Source organism: Camelus bactrianus, chromosome 9, assembly GCF_048773025.1.
Source record: "Camelus bactrianus isolate YW-2024 breed Bactrian camel chromosome 9, ASM4877302v1, whole genome shotgun sequence".
Taxonomy (NCBI): Eukaryota; Metazoa; Chordata; class Mammalia; order Artiodactyla; family Camelidae; genus Camelus; species Camelus bactrianus.
In genome coordinates this window covers 2496812-2513154 of record NC_133547.1, presented here as the reverse complement: position 1 = coordinate 2513154, position 16343 = coordinate 2496812, and the positions used below count along the sequence as shown (strand labels likewise).

Below are 16343 nucleotides of genomic sequence, written 5' to 3'. Positions count from 1 at the left end.
CTCTGGCTGGGTCCGAAGGTGAGCGCCGGAAACCTTCGGAAAGTGCCGAAGTCCGGGACGGTTAGGATTGTCGGAAGTAGCCGATTGCTTGGACAGGGCTGGTGGAGAAGAGCGGGGAGAGTCTGCGGAAGACACCAAAGACTGGGACGATTTGAATTTTCTGAAGAAGTCGAATTCTTGGTAGGGGGGCGGTGCTGGGCGCAGAGGAACGCAAGGACCTACGGAAACACCCGAACCTTGAAGAGCTAGTATCCGAAAAGTTACGAAAACCTGGGAAGCCGGCGAAATCCTCGCTTCGGGTGTTTTCGGAAGCAGCCGAAGCCGCTGCTCCCTACGCTTTCCTTTACGGTCCGGAAACAGCCGACGCGTTTCGGAGCCAGGCCCTGGGGGGAGGGGCGCCTCGCGGGAGGGCTAGTGGGGAGAGGGGCGGAGCCGGGGCGGGGCGGGGCGGGCGGCCGGGGCTTGACTAAGTAGGAGGCGGCGGAACGCCGGCGGCGGCCGGAAGTAGCCGAAGCAAGCGGCGGAAGTAGCCGAAGTAGCCGGAGCAGGCGCGCGGCAAGGCGAGGCGAGAGCTGCACAGGGCCCTACGCGGCCGTCTCAGCATGTCGGACTTCGACGAGTTCGAGCGGCAGCTCAACGAGAATAAGCAAGGTGAGGGCGCGGGGCGGCGGGCGGGGCGGCTCTTGGCTTCCCTCCGTGTTCCCCCGCCATTTTCCCCCCCTCGCTTCCCCCTCTCAGGGCCGTGCGGCGCCCCCCCTGGCCGCGGCGCGCGCCTCGTTCACGTGACCTCCCGGCGTGCCGGCGCGCGGGAGGGGAGGGGCGGCAGGCGCTGGCCCGGGACGCATGCGCGGCGTGCTCTGTCCCGCGGCCCACGTGGTCCCCGGCGGAGGTGGCTCGGCTTCGCGAACTTCGCCAGGTGTCCCTTCGCGGACTTCTTTTTAATCTGTAAAGGGGATTATATGGATGGGGTCCTGCAACCCCTCCTTTTCTCCCGCTACCTGGGCACTTCCGCTTCCGGCCGAGCCCGCGGCCCGAATCTCCACGCCCCCATTGTTCCAAAATGGCGGTTGTGCGCCCCCTTCACGTGGGCGCGGGCAGGGCCAAGCGTGGGGCCATCCTCGCACCGCCGTCTTTGGGCCTCTCCCTGCGGATCGGCGCGTGTGAGGCGGGTCCCTCGTGGAAGAGGGTCGCATTTTCGTGTTAAGCGTGTCCCCGCCGCGTGCGCACAGTCCCCTTACCCGGGTCTTTGCAGTCCCGACGATCACAGTATGGCGTGTTTGCCGCCCAGCTCTCCGCAGCGGGAGGCACAGACTCCACATCCTGTTCGATCCCAAACTCGGGGCGCCTAGAACTACACTCATGTCTTCTCGGCGTGGAGATGGGGACCTGGTTCACCCGGGAGCCAGGGAGACAAGTTCCCCCAGGCCATGCCGAGTCCAGGCTCCGGGCCGCTCTAGTGTTGATGCGTGTGGTACTCCCAGAATGTTAGAAGTCGGGGAGAGAAGATCGGCGTTTAAAACATTTCTCTTGTCTTCCTATTACGGCTTATGAGTGAGGAACCTTAGGCCTTTGGGAAGGTGTCGGGCTTGAGTCTTAAGCTGTCCGTGTTCAGAGGGTCCCTGGGATTCCCTTTCAACTCAGCCTAGAGTTGGGTAGAGGGTGGCTAGGTTAGGAGACAGTCCTGGAGAAGACGTCACGTTTCGGAGTGCCCACGGGGTGTCTGCTCATGATGTACCGCATAGCAGCACAGGCTGTGGAGGTGAGCAGACCTGGGTTCTGGTTCCCAAGTTTTACTTAACTGTGATACTTTAATATTTCGGTGCCTGTTTTCTCGTGTAGCGACTGTCATTGTTTTGGTTGCTGGGTTTCTGGAATTAACAGGGTGAGAGTAATGATAGTTGGAGTGAAACTTTGAGCACATGCCTTCCTTGTGGCAGGCACTTTGCTAAGCTTTTCCTTAGTTTTTCTAAGTGGATTCTTGTAATGACTCTTAGAGGCTGAAGTAATTTCTTTCCTTCTCCTTGCAGAAGAGGAAACAGGCTCAGGAAACTTAAAAAAACGTTTCTAGGTTTCAGCTAGTCAGAGACAGCTGGTATTAAATGGGGTAACGTAAAAGGGTGGCTTGGCCTACATTAAGTGCCCAATAAGCAATATTTTTTCTTGTGAAGTAATCGCTGGTGTAATCTCTTGCTTGGAAGGAAGTAGACAGGCTGGCCTTTAGCTCAGATGGCGTAAGAGTTCGGAAAGGGCAGGACAAGGTGTTTTCCAAACGGCATTCTGCCAAGTTCCACACCTGGGGGTGGATGTGAGCAACATTTCAAGAAGAGAGAACTAAGGTTTAAAGGTTAGGTTGCTGTTGCGTGGTTTTATGCAGTTGGTAAGCCGAAAGGCTGAAACTGATCCTGAGCCTGTCTGGCTGCAGAACCATGTCCCGCAAGGCTGGACAGGCAGGTAGAACTGACGGAGCCTTCCTGGGGGCACTTGGCCGATGTGCTGCTTGGTTTCTCCCTGGGTGTCTGCACTGGTACTGGGAAGCCCAGCCTTCAGCCCTGGCACATCCTCTGGGATGGTGGAGTTGTTCCAACAACAAGGTGGCCACAGCATTTTAAGCAACCGAAGCTGTCATTCTGTTCTCGTCTGTTCAGTTTCAGTACGTGTGTTGGGGGAGCTACTTTCGCCTTAAAGGGAAGCTTTGCATCCGTGTTGCTCTGCCCATGGGTTTTTGTCTCTGTGGTCCAGCCTCCTCCAGGCTTCAGCCCCTACCTAGTGCCCCTGTGTGTCCAGGGAATTAGTTTTCTTGAGTGTGTCCTAGGCACCCAGCAGGCACCACGTTTCCTGTGTGTCTGTTTCAGAGTATAGGGTGCAGGAAAGGGTCTCAGGTTCACAGCCTGTGCCTCTTCTCAGTGTGGAGCCAGAGGCCCAGAGCCTTGGGCCAGACAGAGCTCCGTGCCATGTTCCTGTGCTTACCTACTTCGCACTGTTGCCTGTTCCCTCTTGTCCCCTCCTGGCTCCAGTCTTTGATTTTTTTGTGTTTAATCTTTTGTTTTCAAGGAGGTAATCCCACTGTCCCTAGGGTTTCCAGCCAGACCCGTAGTGTCTGCCCGTGTCATGTTCAGGAGTGTTGCCTGATGCTTAACTGCACTTGCTGACTCTTCAGGTTTCACGTCTAGGCTTCGCCATTCCCTTGCTTTTTGGCCATGGGCAAGTCACGTGACCTTCCTGTGCCTCAGTCTCCCCATCTGTTATGTGAACCCCTAGCAGTGTTTTCTCAAAGTAGTAGAGATTAAGTACCGGTAAAACTAGCACAGAATGTGCTTTTAGGAAGCATCCTAACGTTTGCTACAGCTTTTTTCCTTTCTGAGGTGTATGTTTTTACTGCTTTAGTGATTCTGGAGTTGAAGTTCAATGCACAAAAAGTTCACATTTAATTGCATCAAAAAATGCATAAGATAAAGCAGCACAGAGGAGGCTAAAGTCTGCTCTGACGTCCCCTCCTGTTGCCTTGTCTTTCCCCGTCCCCAGACACATGGTAAAGCTTGTGAGTATGTTAAGACACGTCTGAGGGGTACTTGAGGAGTCAGTGCAACTTGAAACTAAAAAAATACAGTACAACGTGGTGCTGGAGCTGCACCTCCTTCAGAGGGTGAAAGGTCTGTTGGGAGCAGAGGTTTCTGTGGTTTTGCTGGCAAGGCTGTGCTCAGTTCGTAGGCACCACCTTCAGGGCAGGTGGGGGGAACCAGCTGCGGCTGGTGGGGAGCTCTGGAGAAGGCCCCCAGCCCAGCTCTTGTCCTTGGCTCAGAGAAGGTGGGGGTGTGCGGGGTGGGCGGGTCAGAGGAGCATGGTGTCTCCCCCTTCGGCCCAGATTCAGAGTCGCCTTTCCAGAGGAGGGTATTCTGCATTATTCACCTGGTGGGGAAGGGATGGGTTGGGTTTCCCTGCTTCCCAGGCACATGGGAGCCTTCCTGGCACCCGACCCCGGGGCCTGATGGTGGGCTGTGGGGGCCAGCTGGTTGAGGATGTCTTTCCTGAGGGGTTGCTGGGTCTCTTCAGGAAAACATCATTGGGTCTCTTGATTCCCCAGCCTCTAGCCCTGCCCCTCTCAGGGACGACCCTGGGGTCAGGCCCCTCAGCCCTCGAGGGGGACCAGGAGCCAGCCTCCTCTGTCTTCTCTGGCTCCCCAGCTCCTCCTGAGCATCCTCAGGTATCTTACACCCCAGGGCACTTGCAGGCCCTGTCCCCTCAGGTAACCAACTCCCACCCCTGGTCCTGCAGGGTCCTTGGACTCGCTGTGCTCTGTCCCCTCCTCCATCGAGCCCCTTCCCCTTGGGGGTGGCCTCCCCCGGGCTGGGGCATGGCCACCAGTGTGTGCGGGTGGGTTGGGCCGCGTCCTCCCTCAGCTCATCCTCCCCCCCCTCGCCCAGAGCGCGACAAGGAGAACCGGCACCGGAAGCGCAGCCACAGCCGCTCTCGCAGCCGGGACCGCAAGCGCCGCAGCCGGAGTCGCGACCGGCGCAACCGGGACCAGCGGAGCGCTTCCCGGGACAGGCGGCGACGCAGGTACCAGGGCGCGGCCCGGCTGCGTCAGCCCGGGGAGGGGACGGGGGCTGCGTCCTGGAGCTCCGGCCGAGCTGCTCCTCTCTGCGCATCTGGGGGAGGGCTCTGCTGCCGTCTGTCTCCTTCAGTTTTCCCGTTTCTGGGGTTTCCTTTGGTTTCTGGGGGGGTTGTTGGTACAGCAGGTTCCAGGCGAGTCTGGAGACAGGGTGTCGCTCTGTCTCTTCCTTTGTGAGGGGCTCCCTCCTCCCCCGCCTCCAGCCTGGGTTGTTCTCTGTCCCCTCTGTGCTTCTCTGGGGCTGTCCAGAAAGAGGGAGTCTTTGGAGCGGGGCAGCGCCTCCGTCCTGGCTCTGGGATGGCAGTTTTCTTTTCTTCTAACGCCTCTTCCCTCTTTGGCGCCCCTCTGTTCTCTCTGCCCCTAGGTGAGGAAGGCGGGATAGGTGGAAGTCCTCCTGCCTCCTCCCACCTCAGTCTCTCCAACTAGAGAGTGGTCTGTCTGGCCCTTCCTCCCTTCCTTGTGTTCTCCTGCCGGGGGTGGGGTCTGGGGGAAATGAAATGGCAGGGCCGAGGGGGCCTGCCCCAGCCCTGGGGCTCAGTGCCCTTGGGGGGGTGTGGCGTGTGGGGAAGACAAGGGTCCCCAGTCACCCCTCCCCATACCTTTCCCTCCCACCCCCCAGCAAACCTTTGACCAGAGGCGCTAAAGAGGAGCACGGTGGATTGATGTGAGCTTCTCTTCCTGCCCCCTCACCCCGACGTCCATGCCCTTGGCCTCCCGCCCCGCGCACCCTGCCCCGTCCTCGTCCAGCCCTGGCCCAAGCACTGGGGAGGAGAGTCCACCTGCCTTGAAACAGCACCCTCCCGGGGCCTGGGCGCGGCCCTAACCCGGATCCGCTCCCTCCTGGAAAGGGCTGAGCTGGGGGGGGGGACCGAGGGGAGCCTGGGGGTGCTCGCAGGCCCCCCTCTGGTCAGACTGAGGTTGCCCTGCCCCGCTCTCCCCTTCCCCCTCCCCCAGTCGTTCCCCCCGCCATGAGAAGAAGAAGAAGGTCCGTAAATACTGGGACGTGCCACCACCCGGCTTCGAGCACATCACCCCCATGCAGTACAAGGCCATGCAAGGTAGGCTCTGGCTGTGCCCCGCCACCCTTGGGCCCCGTCCTTGGGGTTGAGGGGTGAGGTTTGCACCCTGGGTCTTCTGCCCTCTGCCTTTTGAAGCTCTCATGGTAGGGTTGGGGCTGGGAGGAGGCCAGGGTGATGGCCTGGCTCTTCAGAGGCAGTGGTGGCCAGTGTTTGATGGTGCTGCTGCCAAGTGGGCCCATGGGGAGTGTTGAGGGTGTGCGGGGCAGGTCCAGGCTCACCCTGATGGCCTCCAATCCTGTTCTGTCCCTCCTGAAGCTGCGGGTCAGATTCCAGCCACCGCCCTTCTCCCCACCATGACCCCTGACGGTCTGGCTGTGACCCCAACACCGGTGCCCGTGGTCGGGAGCCAGATGACCAGACAGGCCCGGCGCCTCTACGTGGGCAACATCCCCTTTGGCATCACTGAGGTACTGCCCTCCCCTGCCCTCCCCCGCCCCTACCTCTCCCTATCCCCTACCTGTTCCTCCCCTTCCCCCATCCCCCCCCCAACCTGCACGGGTCAGACTCCGCTCCTGCAAGACCCCCCGGCCCCCTCCCAGACGGACCGATGGAGTTGAGCCAGCCAGGGGCCGGGCTGCGGGTGGCCCTCTCCCTCCTTCCTCTTCCCTCTCCCCTCTCCCCTCCCCTACCTCCTCCAGCCACCCAGGGATCAGCACACAGAACGTTCCTACGAGTCCACGAATCCGAATCCGTGTCGAGAGAGACAGAGAGGGAGACTCGGACACACACACACACACACACACACACACACACACACACACACGCACGCCCCAGTTTTCTGACACGCCTCTTATTCTCTGCCGCCTGTCCCCATCCTCTTCCCACCTCCCTCCCATGGTCGCTATTCTTTTATTTTTGATCGCCCTGACCTTCCCCACCTTCCCCACCGCTCCTCTCCCTTCCCCTCCCCCACCCCTTCCCGTGGCACCCCCGAGAATCCCGAGATCAAAGAGTTGTTTCCATTTCTCTTTAAAGTGAAATATTGTGGGGCTGAGATCCCTCGTAGCAACAAAAAGTTTGCTACCATCGTTGAAGGCAAGTAAGGTCCATTCTGACTTTCTCAACCTGCACTTTGCTACATTTGATAAACCAGCCCCCGGACTCCAGGGCCAGGTCCCTCCACATCACTCTTTTCTCCTCCCCTCCCACCCGCCCCCCTCCCTCCCTCCGCCCTGCGCCCCCCCTCCGCCCTGCCCCTCTGCCCCCTGCCCCCCCCCCCACTCGGGCTCTCTCTGCTGTCTGCTGCTCTTCTTCTTTTCTGCTCTTTTCTCTTACTGTCACTGTGGGCTGTCTTTTCTGTACATGTTCCGCCCTTGTTTCCTCTGCCGTGTGTTTCTCTCCTGTCCCTGTCGTGGCTTCCCTGCATCTCTCTTGAACACTTTCTCCTCCCCTCCTGCCTGGGGCCCCATGGCCCTCCCCACACCCCCGGCCTGCCTCCTGGCCCCTGGCTGTCTCCCTCTGCTGCTGCCCCATCTTCTCTGCTCTTCCTCCTGCTTCTGTTCCTGCTGTGGATCTCTGCCCCACCCATATTCCACTGTCCCTCCCCCCTCCCCACCCCTCTCCCCTTACTCCCCACCCCTCTGTGTCTCCCTCTCTCACCCTCCCCTCCTCTCTCCACCTCCCTTCCCCCGCCCCCCCCTGTCTCCTCTTCCCTCTGCAGGAGGCCATGATGGACTTCTTCAACGCCCAGATGCGCCTGGGGGGGCTGACCCAGGCCCCCGGCAACCCCGTCTTGGCTGTGCAGATTAACCAGGACAAGAACTTTGCCTTCTTGGAGGTGAGCTGGGCATGTGGTGGGGGTCAGGGAGGTGTGTGCTTGTTCCCTTGTTCCCACTCGGCCCTCCCACAGTCCGTACTCCACAGGTCACTGTCCCAGAGGCCTCCGGGTTGGGTGGTTGGACATCATTCACCCTGCCGCTCACCACCCCATTTTCTTTTCTTCAGTTCCGCTCAGTGGATGAGACCACCCAGGCTATGGCCTTCGATGGCATCATCTTCCAGGGCCAGTCGCTGAAGATCCGCCGGCCCCACGACTACCAGCCCCTGCCTGGCATGTCAGAGAACCCCTCTGTCTACGTGCCTGGTGAGTGGGGGAGCGGCGTGAGCGTGGCAGAAGGGGTGTGTTTTCTTGTGCCATCCTCCAGACTACTGGGAGCTGAGTGTCTCCCCATTTGGTAGCCTGGCCCAGAGAGGGTGAACTGTGAGCTGCTTGAGGACACACGTCTTGTACGTGGCAGCCAGGACCAGAGCAGAGGTGTCGTGGGACATGAAGACCCTGACTGGACCTCGGGGTCAGTGTGAGGGGCGCAGCATGTATGCATCAGTGCAGGCCGGCAGTTTTGTCAGTGGAGCTCCTGGTGTAGGGTCTGACACCTGGATGTCCTCTCATCTTGGTGTTTCCATGGACTCTTGTCCTTCTGGCCGGTCCCTACAGCTGTGTTGAGTACCGTCCCGGATTGATAGGTAACACAGCAGGCCTGGGGGTTGCAAAGCTTTTTCTGTAAAGGGCGGAGAGTAAGCATCGCAGGTCATTGGTCTGTTGAAACTATTCTGCAGTTGTAACAGGAAAGCAGCCCAGCCCACACCTGAGTGAATGGGTGTGGCTGCGTCCTACATGCTGAGGTTCGTGGACGCTGGTGTAACGTGCATGTGCAGTAGAGTGACCTTTCAGAAAGCTTGCAGGCTGCACAGGAATGGGAAGCGCAGCTTGAGCTGCAGGCTGTTTCCTGACCCCTGCGGTTGACTGGTGGGGTGTCAGTGAGGCTTGGGGCCTGTGGGGTGTGGGGAACGCCAGAGTTGGAGGATCCAGTGCTGCTGTAGCTGAGCTGAGGGCTCAGGTCTTGAGCCCCTGGATTTGTTCTGGCCAAGGAGGGGTGAGCACTGGTGTACTCTGGGTATGAGGGGAGTTGGCCAGGCCCTTGGAGTTTGAGAATGTGGGGCCCACTGGCTGAGGCTTCCCACCAAAGGACACCTTTTAGAAGCTGAGTCAGCTCTTCACTGTCACACAGGGACACGGGGTCCCAGAGAAGGTGGGGCTAAGACCCAGGGCTGGGTCCCTGGCTCATCTCCAGTGCTTTCTACCACAACAGTTTGGGTAAATTCAGCCGTCTTTAAGTTGTAAAGAAACGGAGGTGTCTCTGACGTGATGATTCATGTGTGTATATGCCTGGGACCATCTCCCAAATCAAGCTTCAGGACATTCGTTTGTGCCTCTTCCTAGTAAATTCAGTGTGTTAACCCACTCTTACTTATTCAGGGAGCCCATCTCTTGCCTGTGCTGTATGGAAGTGTGCCCTGTGAATCACGTGTTGGTCTTTGTGAATGTCTCTTAGTATAGTGTTGGGCAGGTGTGGCCGCTGCCTGCTTTTTAAATAAAGATTTATTGGCACAGAGCCACTCCCACTTGTGCATGGTTGAGGCTGCTTTTGTGCCACAGTGGCCCAGTAGTGACAGAGACCATGTGGCCCACTGACTGAAAATACTTGCCACCTGGCCTTTTCCTGCTGTGGTGTGTGCAGAGGGGACAGCGAAGCTCGGGCGAGATCAGTGGGGTCCCGGGCGAGGTAGCTGGACTCCAGACTCGGCCTCCCTGCCTCCCTCACTGTCTCCCATGTGTCCCCTTCCCCCATGGACATGGAGGTATCGCAGGTACAGGGCCAGTGCTCGATCACAGGCTCTGTCACTGGTGAAGCAACAGAAAGATCATTCGCTGATCTTCTCTCTGGGATTTGCCTGTCCAGAGAGGCCTAGGGGGTCCAGCGCCAGTAGCCAGGCAAGTCCATTCTCCCCTTGGGCGTAGGGGGTGGCAGGAAGCCTGATTCTGCCTGCAAATTAAATATCTCTGGTTTAACTTTCTCTTTTTCAGTAATAAAGTTAATGTTTTGATCTTCTGTCGTTCTACTCTAAAAGAAAAAGTCAGTTTTACGATTAAAGGGGAAAAACATGGTAAAATTCAGCAGATGTTACTGGTTGGAAAAGAAGCAGTTGGGCAGTGTGGCAGGTAGCTTCCTCACCTTGGTGAGAGTGGTGACGCAGAGCTGGGACAGCACCTCATTGGGCACGGGGAGACCTTGAGTACACTCCCCGACGTCAGGCCCTGCCGTCCAGCGCTGATGTGGGCTCCTGGTCGTTCCTTCTGAGACAAGATGGAAATTGGGAGCAGGGAAAGCCTGTCTTTGGAGGCCAGAAGGTGCAGTCATCTTTGAATTTGTGTGTCCAGCATAATGCTGAGCGTCTACCCTGTTCCAGGCTCACCCCTTGGTTCAGGAATGATCCCACTCTGCCTCCGGAGGCTTCTACCTGTGGGGCCATCCCAGCGTGCTCAGCAGGCTTGTAGGGGCCAGAGCACAGCAGTGTGTGAGGTGACCCTGCAGGGAAAGAAAGATATCGTGGTCTCTTGGTGTCCAAGGTGGCCTTCAGGGTCTGTGGCCCTTGCTCTCACAATGCTGCTGCTCCTCCCTCCTTGGATGAGCCGGGTCTCCGTCTTCTGCACACCCCACGATCCCACCCTGATGGGTCCTGGCGGTCAGAGTGGCAGGGTGGGTGCCAGCACTTCTGCAGGGCTGTACGGGCTGGAGTGGGTGGGGTGGCAGTGGGAGAGCGAGCACTTCTCCACCGGCACATTGGCTATGTCTGGGGGTCTTTCCTTCGCCTTGTCCCTCGCCTGTCCTGTCCCAGGGTCAGGAGGAGGTGGAAGGGGCCACCTGGTGCCGCGTTGCCAAGGAAGGAAAGGCCATGCTGCTGGCAGTTAGGGGGCTTTGAACTCAGAAGTCAGGAGCAGGTCAGGCTCGATGGGTGGTGGGTCGAGTTTCCATCCTCTTGTGTTCAGATGGCACACTGGGGCTCTTCATAGCGCACTCCCGATGGGGAGGCTCCAGGAATTGAATGACGGATCTCGAAGCCTGCAGTGCATTGGGCTGAGACGTGGCAGGCGCTGGTCTCCGAGGGCGGGGATGGGGGTGGATGTGCGGTAGTCATTAAACTGCTGAGGTGATGTGACCCCACTCATGGGGGCCAGGGTGCTGAGTGAATCCGGCATGTCCCAGCCCTCATAGGTGTGGAACGGCATGGCCCTTCGAAGGCACACACGACCAAGGGCAGAGAATGACTCAGGGCTAGTTTAGCTGCGCTAAGTGCAGGACCGCAGGGGAAAGGATGGAGGGGCATAATGGGGAGGCCCGATGCAAACAGAGGGTGATGGGAAAGGGCTCTGCATTGAGGTTTGAAGGATGAACTGTGAGTGTCATCATGACCTCTCGCCAGTAGTTTGAGAACCAAGGGGACCTGCCTGGGTCACACAGCAGCAGGTGGCAGGTTTGGGGTGTGAGCTCGTGTCTCTGACCCCAGGGCCCCCAGTGTGCTGCTGTGCCATGCTGGTTTGTCACAGCGCATCCCAAGGAGTGCTGCTGGTGTGAGCCTTGGAGGCTGGGCAGGTCTGGGAGTTGCGGCTGCCAGGGGGAGTGCAGGCCTGTTTTTGCCACTCAGGTGTGACGGGCCTCTCCCTGGAGACTTCCCTGTGTGTGGGTAATGACCTTGTGCTGGGAATCGAAGTCCATCTACTCGCTTCTCTCTTCAGGAGTCGTGTCCACCGTGGTCCCAGACTCTGCCCACAAGCTGTTCATCGGAGGCTTGCCCAACTACCTGAATGACGACCAGGTAGACCCTGCGCCACCTGGCCCCCTCACTCGCACGCGCACACAGACACGCCCGCGTGCGCGCGCTGACGGGGTCTGGGCCTGCCGCAGGTGAAAGAGCTGCTGACGTCGTTCGGGCCTCTCAAGGCCTTCAACCTGGTCAAGGACAGCGCCACGGGGCTCTCCAAGGGGTACGCCTTCTGTGAGTACGTGGACATCAACGTCACGGATCAGGTGAGCCCCTGGCCCCTGCGCTGGTGTGTCTGCCCTCACCCCTACCTGCTGTGTATCCGCGCTGAGGTCTCCCCTCTTCGAGGTGGGCGGGAGGAGGCCAGCCTGAAGCAGGACCTGGGGGGCCCCTTCCCTGCATTCTGGCTCTTTCCAAGCCCTCAGCTCTTCGCCTTCCTCTCTCCCCCACTGATGCCCAGCTCTGGGTATTGGGGCTTTGGGGAGGTGTCAGGTTTTGGTCTCTGACCTGCACCTCTCCCCTGCGCCCCCACCCCTCGTCCTCCAAATGCAGGCCATCGCAGGGCTGAACGGGATGCAGCTGGGGGATAAGAAACTGCTTGTCCAGAGGGCGAGTGTGGGAGCCAAGAATGCCACGCTGGTGAGCCCCCCGGCACGTCATCTTCCATTGGCTCGGGGGACACCTGGGGGTGGGAAGGGGCTGGGTGGGGCCAGGCGGTCCTCCTAAGCTCTGCCCTGGCTTTCCTTTAGGGAAGGGCATGGTCTTTCCCCAGAACGGCATCTGAGGGAGGCCGGGGGGGCCGCGGGGAGGCAGTCTTGGAGGGGGCGAGGGCCGGGTTGCCCCGTGACGCCCATGCCTCTGCCGCCCCACAGAGCACCATCAACCAGACCCCTGTGACCCTGCAAGTGCCCGGCCTGATGAGCTCCCAGGTGCAGATGGGCGGCCACCCGACCGAGGTCCTGTGCCTCATGAACATGGTGCTGCCCGAGGAGCTGCTGGACGACGAGGAATACGAGGAGATCGTGGAGGATGTGCGGGACGAGTGCAGCAAGTATGGGCTGGTTAAGTCCATCGAGATCCCCCGGCCTGTGGACGGCGTGGAGGTGCCTGGCTGTGGAAAGGTGCGTGCACGCCCTTGCCCCACAGGGTGCCCTCACTCCCCCGACCCAGAGCACGCGAGCCTCCGGGGTGCAGGGCCTGTGGCGGGACTGCCTCGGTGCGCGGCCGAGGACTGGCCTCTGTGTCGGAGCCCCTCTGCTTCATGACTAGCTCTGTTAGGAAATTTTGTAGGGGTTTGGTCTTGTCTGTGCAGTGGGGAGAAAAGTGCTGAAAAGAGTCTCTGCAGCAGCCAACCCTTGGCGTCTTCTAGTGCCAGGTACTCTGCTGAGCTCACCTGTGCTAACCCTGAGCTGTCCCCGCCCCTCCCCAGGCCTTCCTCCGAGAACACGGGCCTCACAGTCTAGGTTTTTGATTTCTGGGGTCTGGTTCTGAGCCCACTGAGTCATGTCGCCTCTGCCACCGGCCAGGTGTCAGCCCCTCACGCCAGCCCTCCGGAGCCTGGGAGCATTCGTGACTTGTGTCCCTTAGCTACTCACCTAGGAAGCCCACACAGGCTGCCCTCGATAGTAGCTGGGAAGGGAGCGGGATCGCCCTGGGGGCTGTTTTTACGTAGGAAGGTCAAGGTGGGGTGTTAAGCAGGCTGTAGTGACACCCAGTTACTGCAGCAGGCTGGCAGGGTCCTGGGTGGCAGGGCAGCCAGCCTATGGGGACATCGAGGAGGCAGTGCAGCCAGAGGGGAGTGAAGCAGAGAGCAGTGGGGGTGGGCGTAGCAGACTTTGGAGGGCCAGGTGGGTCCTAGTAAGAATGTCGAGTGTTCTGAGTGGGAGGGGAGGGGAGTGTTCACAAGGTCTTAACTGGTTGAATGCCTGGCATATAGAGGTGGCCCCCTTGTAATACGATGGGGATGGGACCTGCCTGGCTGGGAGTTTGGAGGGGCGGAGAGGTGGCAGTGGTGTGATCAGTTTCTCTGGAACTTTGGGAACTAATTGCTTGTGATCATCCGGGTGGAAGCTTTCTGGTTGAAAGCAGCGGCAGGAGGACGGAGAGGAGTCAGTGGCCTGTAAATGCCTGGACCCCGGTGGCTGATTTGGGGGTGCCGGGAGTCAGGGGGAGTCCAGTGAGCCGGTCAGACCTCTGGTTGGGCAGAAACGGTAGGGGAGAAGCCAGATGGGAGGGCTGGGGGAGGGGTGATGGTCAGGGTTGAGGGGCTGGCTTTGAGGTACTGAGACACCCCAGCAGAGATGTTGTGGGGCACTGCTTTCCAGGTGTGAAGTCTGGTAGACACACTGGTCCCCACTCTGGTGTCAGGCCGGATGAACTTGCCCAGGGAGCCGTGGAAAAGCATTGCCGGTGGGGGCAGAGGGGCAGGACAGGGCAGGAGGAGGAGGGTGGGGGGTCTTGCCCAGTCCAGACTCGGTCCCGACGTTTCGGTATCCACTAGAGTGGGGGAGCCTGGTGTGCCTGGGGGCTGAGTATTTGTGGGAAGAAAGAATAGAAAGACCCCGCCTGGTCTCTGGGATCAGCTTTTAAACTTCATTATCATTCTTTTCAAACATACATAAGAGAAGAAAGAAAATGTCATAGTGGTAAAGTAATGTGTTACTTAAGTCGTGTTATAGTACATATATCGTATCATGGTGCACTGTCGCCCAGCTTCAAGTTACCAAAATCTTGTCATTCTTAATTTCTGTATTCAGCTTCCAGTTCCCCCTTCGTTGGCTGAAATGAAATATATCTCATATTTCACCTGAGATATTTAAGAACATTTCTCTGTCTCAGCTACCGCTATTTTGGGCCTGGTAGCTCTTGCCTTGGGGGTCTGTGCTGTGTGCTGTAGCCTGTTTAGCTCCGTCGCCAGCCTCCATGCTCTGGACGCCAGTAGTGTTATGCATGCCTTTGTGCTGGTGAAAAACGCCTCCAGACATTGCCAAGTGTCCCCTGGGGACGTGGTCACCTTGGTTGAGAACTGCTATAAACAGGACTTTTAAACATTTTTAATGAAACCACACAATACTGTTAGTACATTAACAAAATTACCCTTAGTATCTACCTACCCACGCTGTGTTCATATTTCCCTTACTGTCTCAAAAATGTCTTTTTACAGTTGGTTTGATCAAAATAAGGAACTGTACAATTTGGTTTCTAACTTTATTGTAATTTATCAGTTCTGTGTCACCCCCTCTCCCTTTTTTATTTTTTGAAAGCTGTGTTGCTTGTTGAAGCTGTAGAGGCATTTATTTTATAGACTTGGCCTTGTTCTGAATTAGGCTGGTTGTATCCACCCCTCCCTCTACTTCTGTAAACTGATGGTTCACGCAGGATGAGAAGCTTGAGTAGATCAAGGTTCAGGTTTTTGCTTTAGAGTCAGACTGGGCTTCAATACTAATTCTGAGCTTTCCTTACTTCATCCATTGGGGAAAACATGGCCGTTCGGGTGCTTGGTGCCGGGGAGACAGTTCACACAAGTGACCCATCTCCTGGAGCTTGCCCCTGTTTGGTGGGGCTCTTGACTCCAGCTTGCCTCTGCCCTCACTCCATGCCTCTGCTCTGTTCTCTAGTTCTTTGATCTTGGGATGCTGGAGGATGTTTGGGTAGATGTCCCCAAACCTGCAGCGAGGCCCTCTTTCCCTCCATCTCACTCTTTTGGAGTTGTGGGTTTGGTTAGATGCTGGCTGGTTGCTGGGAGTGAGCCAGCTCATCCTTGGAGGCTGAGAGGCTGCTCTGTCTTCACAACCTGCCTCTTGTTCCCACAGATCTTCGTGGAGTTCACCTCTGTGTTTGACTGCCAGAAAGCCATGCAGGGCCTGACAGGTCGCAAGTTCGCCAACAGAGTGGTTGTCACAAAATACTGTGACCCCGACTCTTACCACCGCCGGGACTTCTGGTAGAGGCGGCAGGGGAGGGCAGGGGCAGGGCTGGTTGGGGACTTCTCCCCGCCTGCTCCCCCTCTTTTTCCCCCTCTGAAGACGATGGGCAGAGGAGTGACAGCCGAATGACAACCGGCAGCAACTGGAATGGCAGCAATTAAGGGTGGGGGGTGGGCTGCGGGTTTGGGGCTGGGAGGGGGCTAGGGAAGTGCGCACACAGGCCCACACAGACACATGCACCCACAGACACAGAGGGAAGGGGTTGGGAGGGGTGCACAGCAGGGCAGGGTCCGACCCCCATGGCCCCTTCCCAAAACAGTCTCTCTTCCCTTATACCCCCTTTCTCTTCCCCTTCCCCACTGTGGAAACATAGCGTGTTTATATTTTATGGCCAAACTTTTGAATTTTGTTGTCCGGCCCCTGGTTCCCTGCCCTCTCCCCTTTCAGGACCACAGCTCCCGTCCTCTTGGCCTCTGGTCCTCTCCCCGGTGTCCTCCCTGGTTTCTTACATAGTTGATTCTCTCTTTAGTCTCCCCGGACCTGCCCCCCAGCCCCATGGACCCTGTCCCTCTCCTACTCTCTGTGGCAGTTTCATATTTGCTAAGACGAATTTGCTCATTAAACATTTTGTTGTATTTTACTTTATGGAGCTGCTGTGTGTCCGGTGTATGCAACTCTTCCTTCCCTTCCAGTTTTCGGGGTTCCCTTGGCCCCAGGCTGAAGCTCAGCTTGGGGTAGGGGAGGGCTCAGCTGTTACCAGCGTTGCCCAGGCACGGGCACCGCAGTGCCCTTGGCACGCCCCAAGTGGCACACCCCGCCTGCGTGGCCTGCTGCTCTGGACGGGGCGTAGGGCGTGGCCCCAAGGGGAGGGCGCGGGGGCGGGCAGCCGGCTGGCCTCGTCGACCCAGGAGCTTAGGTCGCCCCGGAGGCACCCCGGGCGGTGGGGGCGTGGTCTAGAGGGCCCCGCACCCTCCCGCTGCCTTCGGCGCGCCGACACAGCTACCCCTTGCTCTGTCCCGCCTCTCCCTGCGCGGCCCCGAGGTCTCGGTGGCGAGCGGAAGTGAGGAAAGCGGTCCCTGGCGACTCGGCCCGTGCGCCGGAAGTGACGCCAGGCGGGGCGGGGCTTCG

The 16343-nt window shown here is 58.6% G+C and overlaps 1 protein-coding gene across 2 annotated transcripts; it reads left to right on the top strand.

Moving 5' to 3' along the window:
- The first annotated feature begins 410 nt into the window (after positions 1 to 410).
- On the top strand, positions 411 to 15855 carry U2AF2 (U2 small nuclear RNA auxiliary factor 2). 2 transcript variants are annotated; one of them, XM_074369043.1, is made up of 12 exons: positions 411 to 651; positions 4422 to 4557; positions 5229 to 5273; positions 5564 to 5667; positions 5944 to 6095; positions 7349 to 7465; positions 7633 to 7771; positions 11264 to 11343; positions 11433 to 11555; positions 11842 to 11928; positions 12162 to 12410; positions 15102 to 15855. In XM_074369043.1, exons 1-12 carry the CDS (start codon positions 603 to 605, stop codon positions 15234 to 15236), a joined length of 1416 nt encoding a protein of 471 aa, XP_074225144.1. In that variant the 5' UTR covers positions 411 to 602; the 3' UTR covers positions 15237 to 15855. The 2 variants fall into 2 exon arrangements, with proteins under 2 accessions (XP_074225144.1, XP_074225143.1); XM_074369042.1 differs by having other exon boundaries at positions 11842 to 11940.
- The last annotated feature ends 488 nt before the right edge of the window (positions 15856 to 16343 follow it).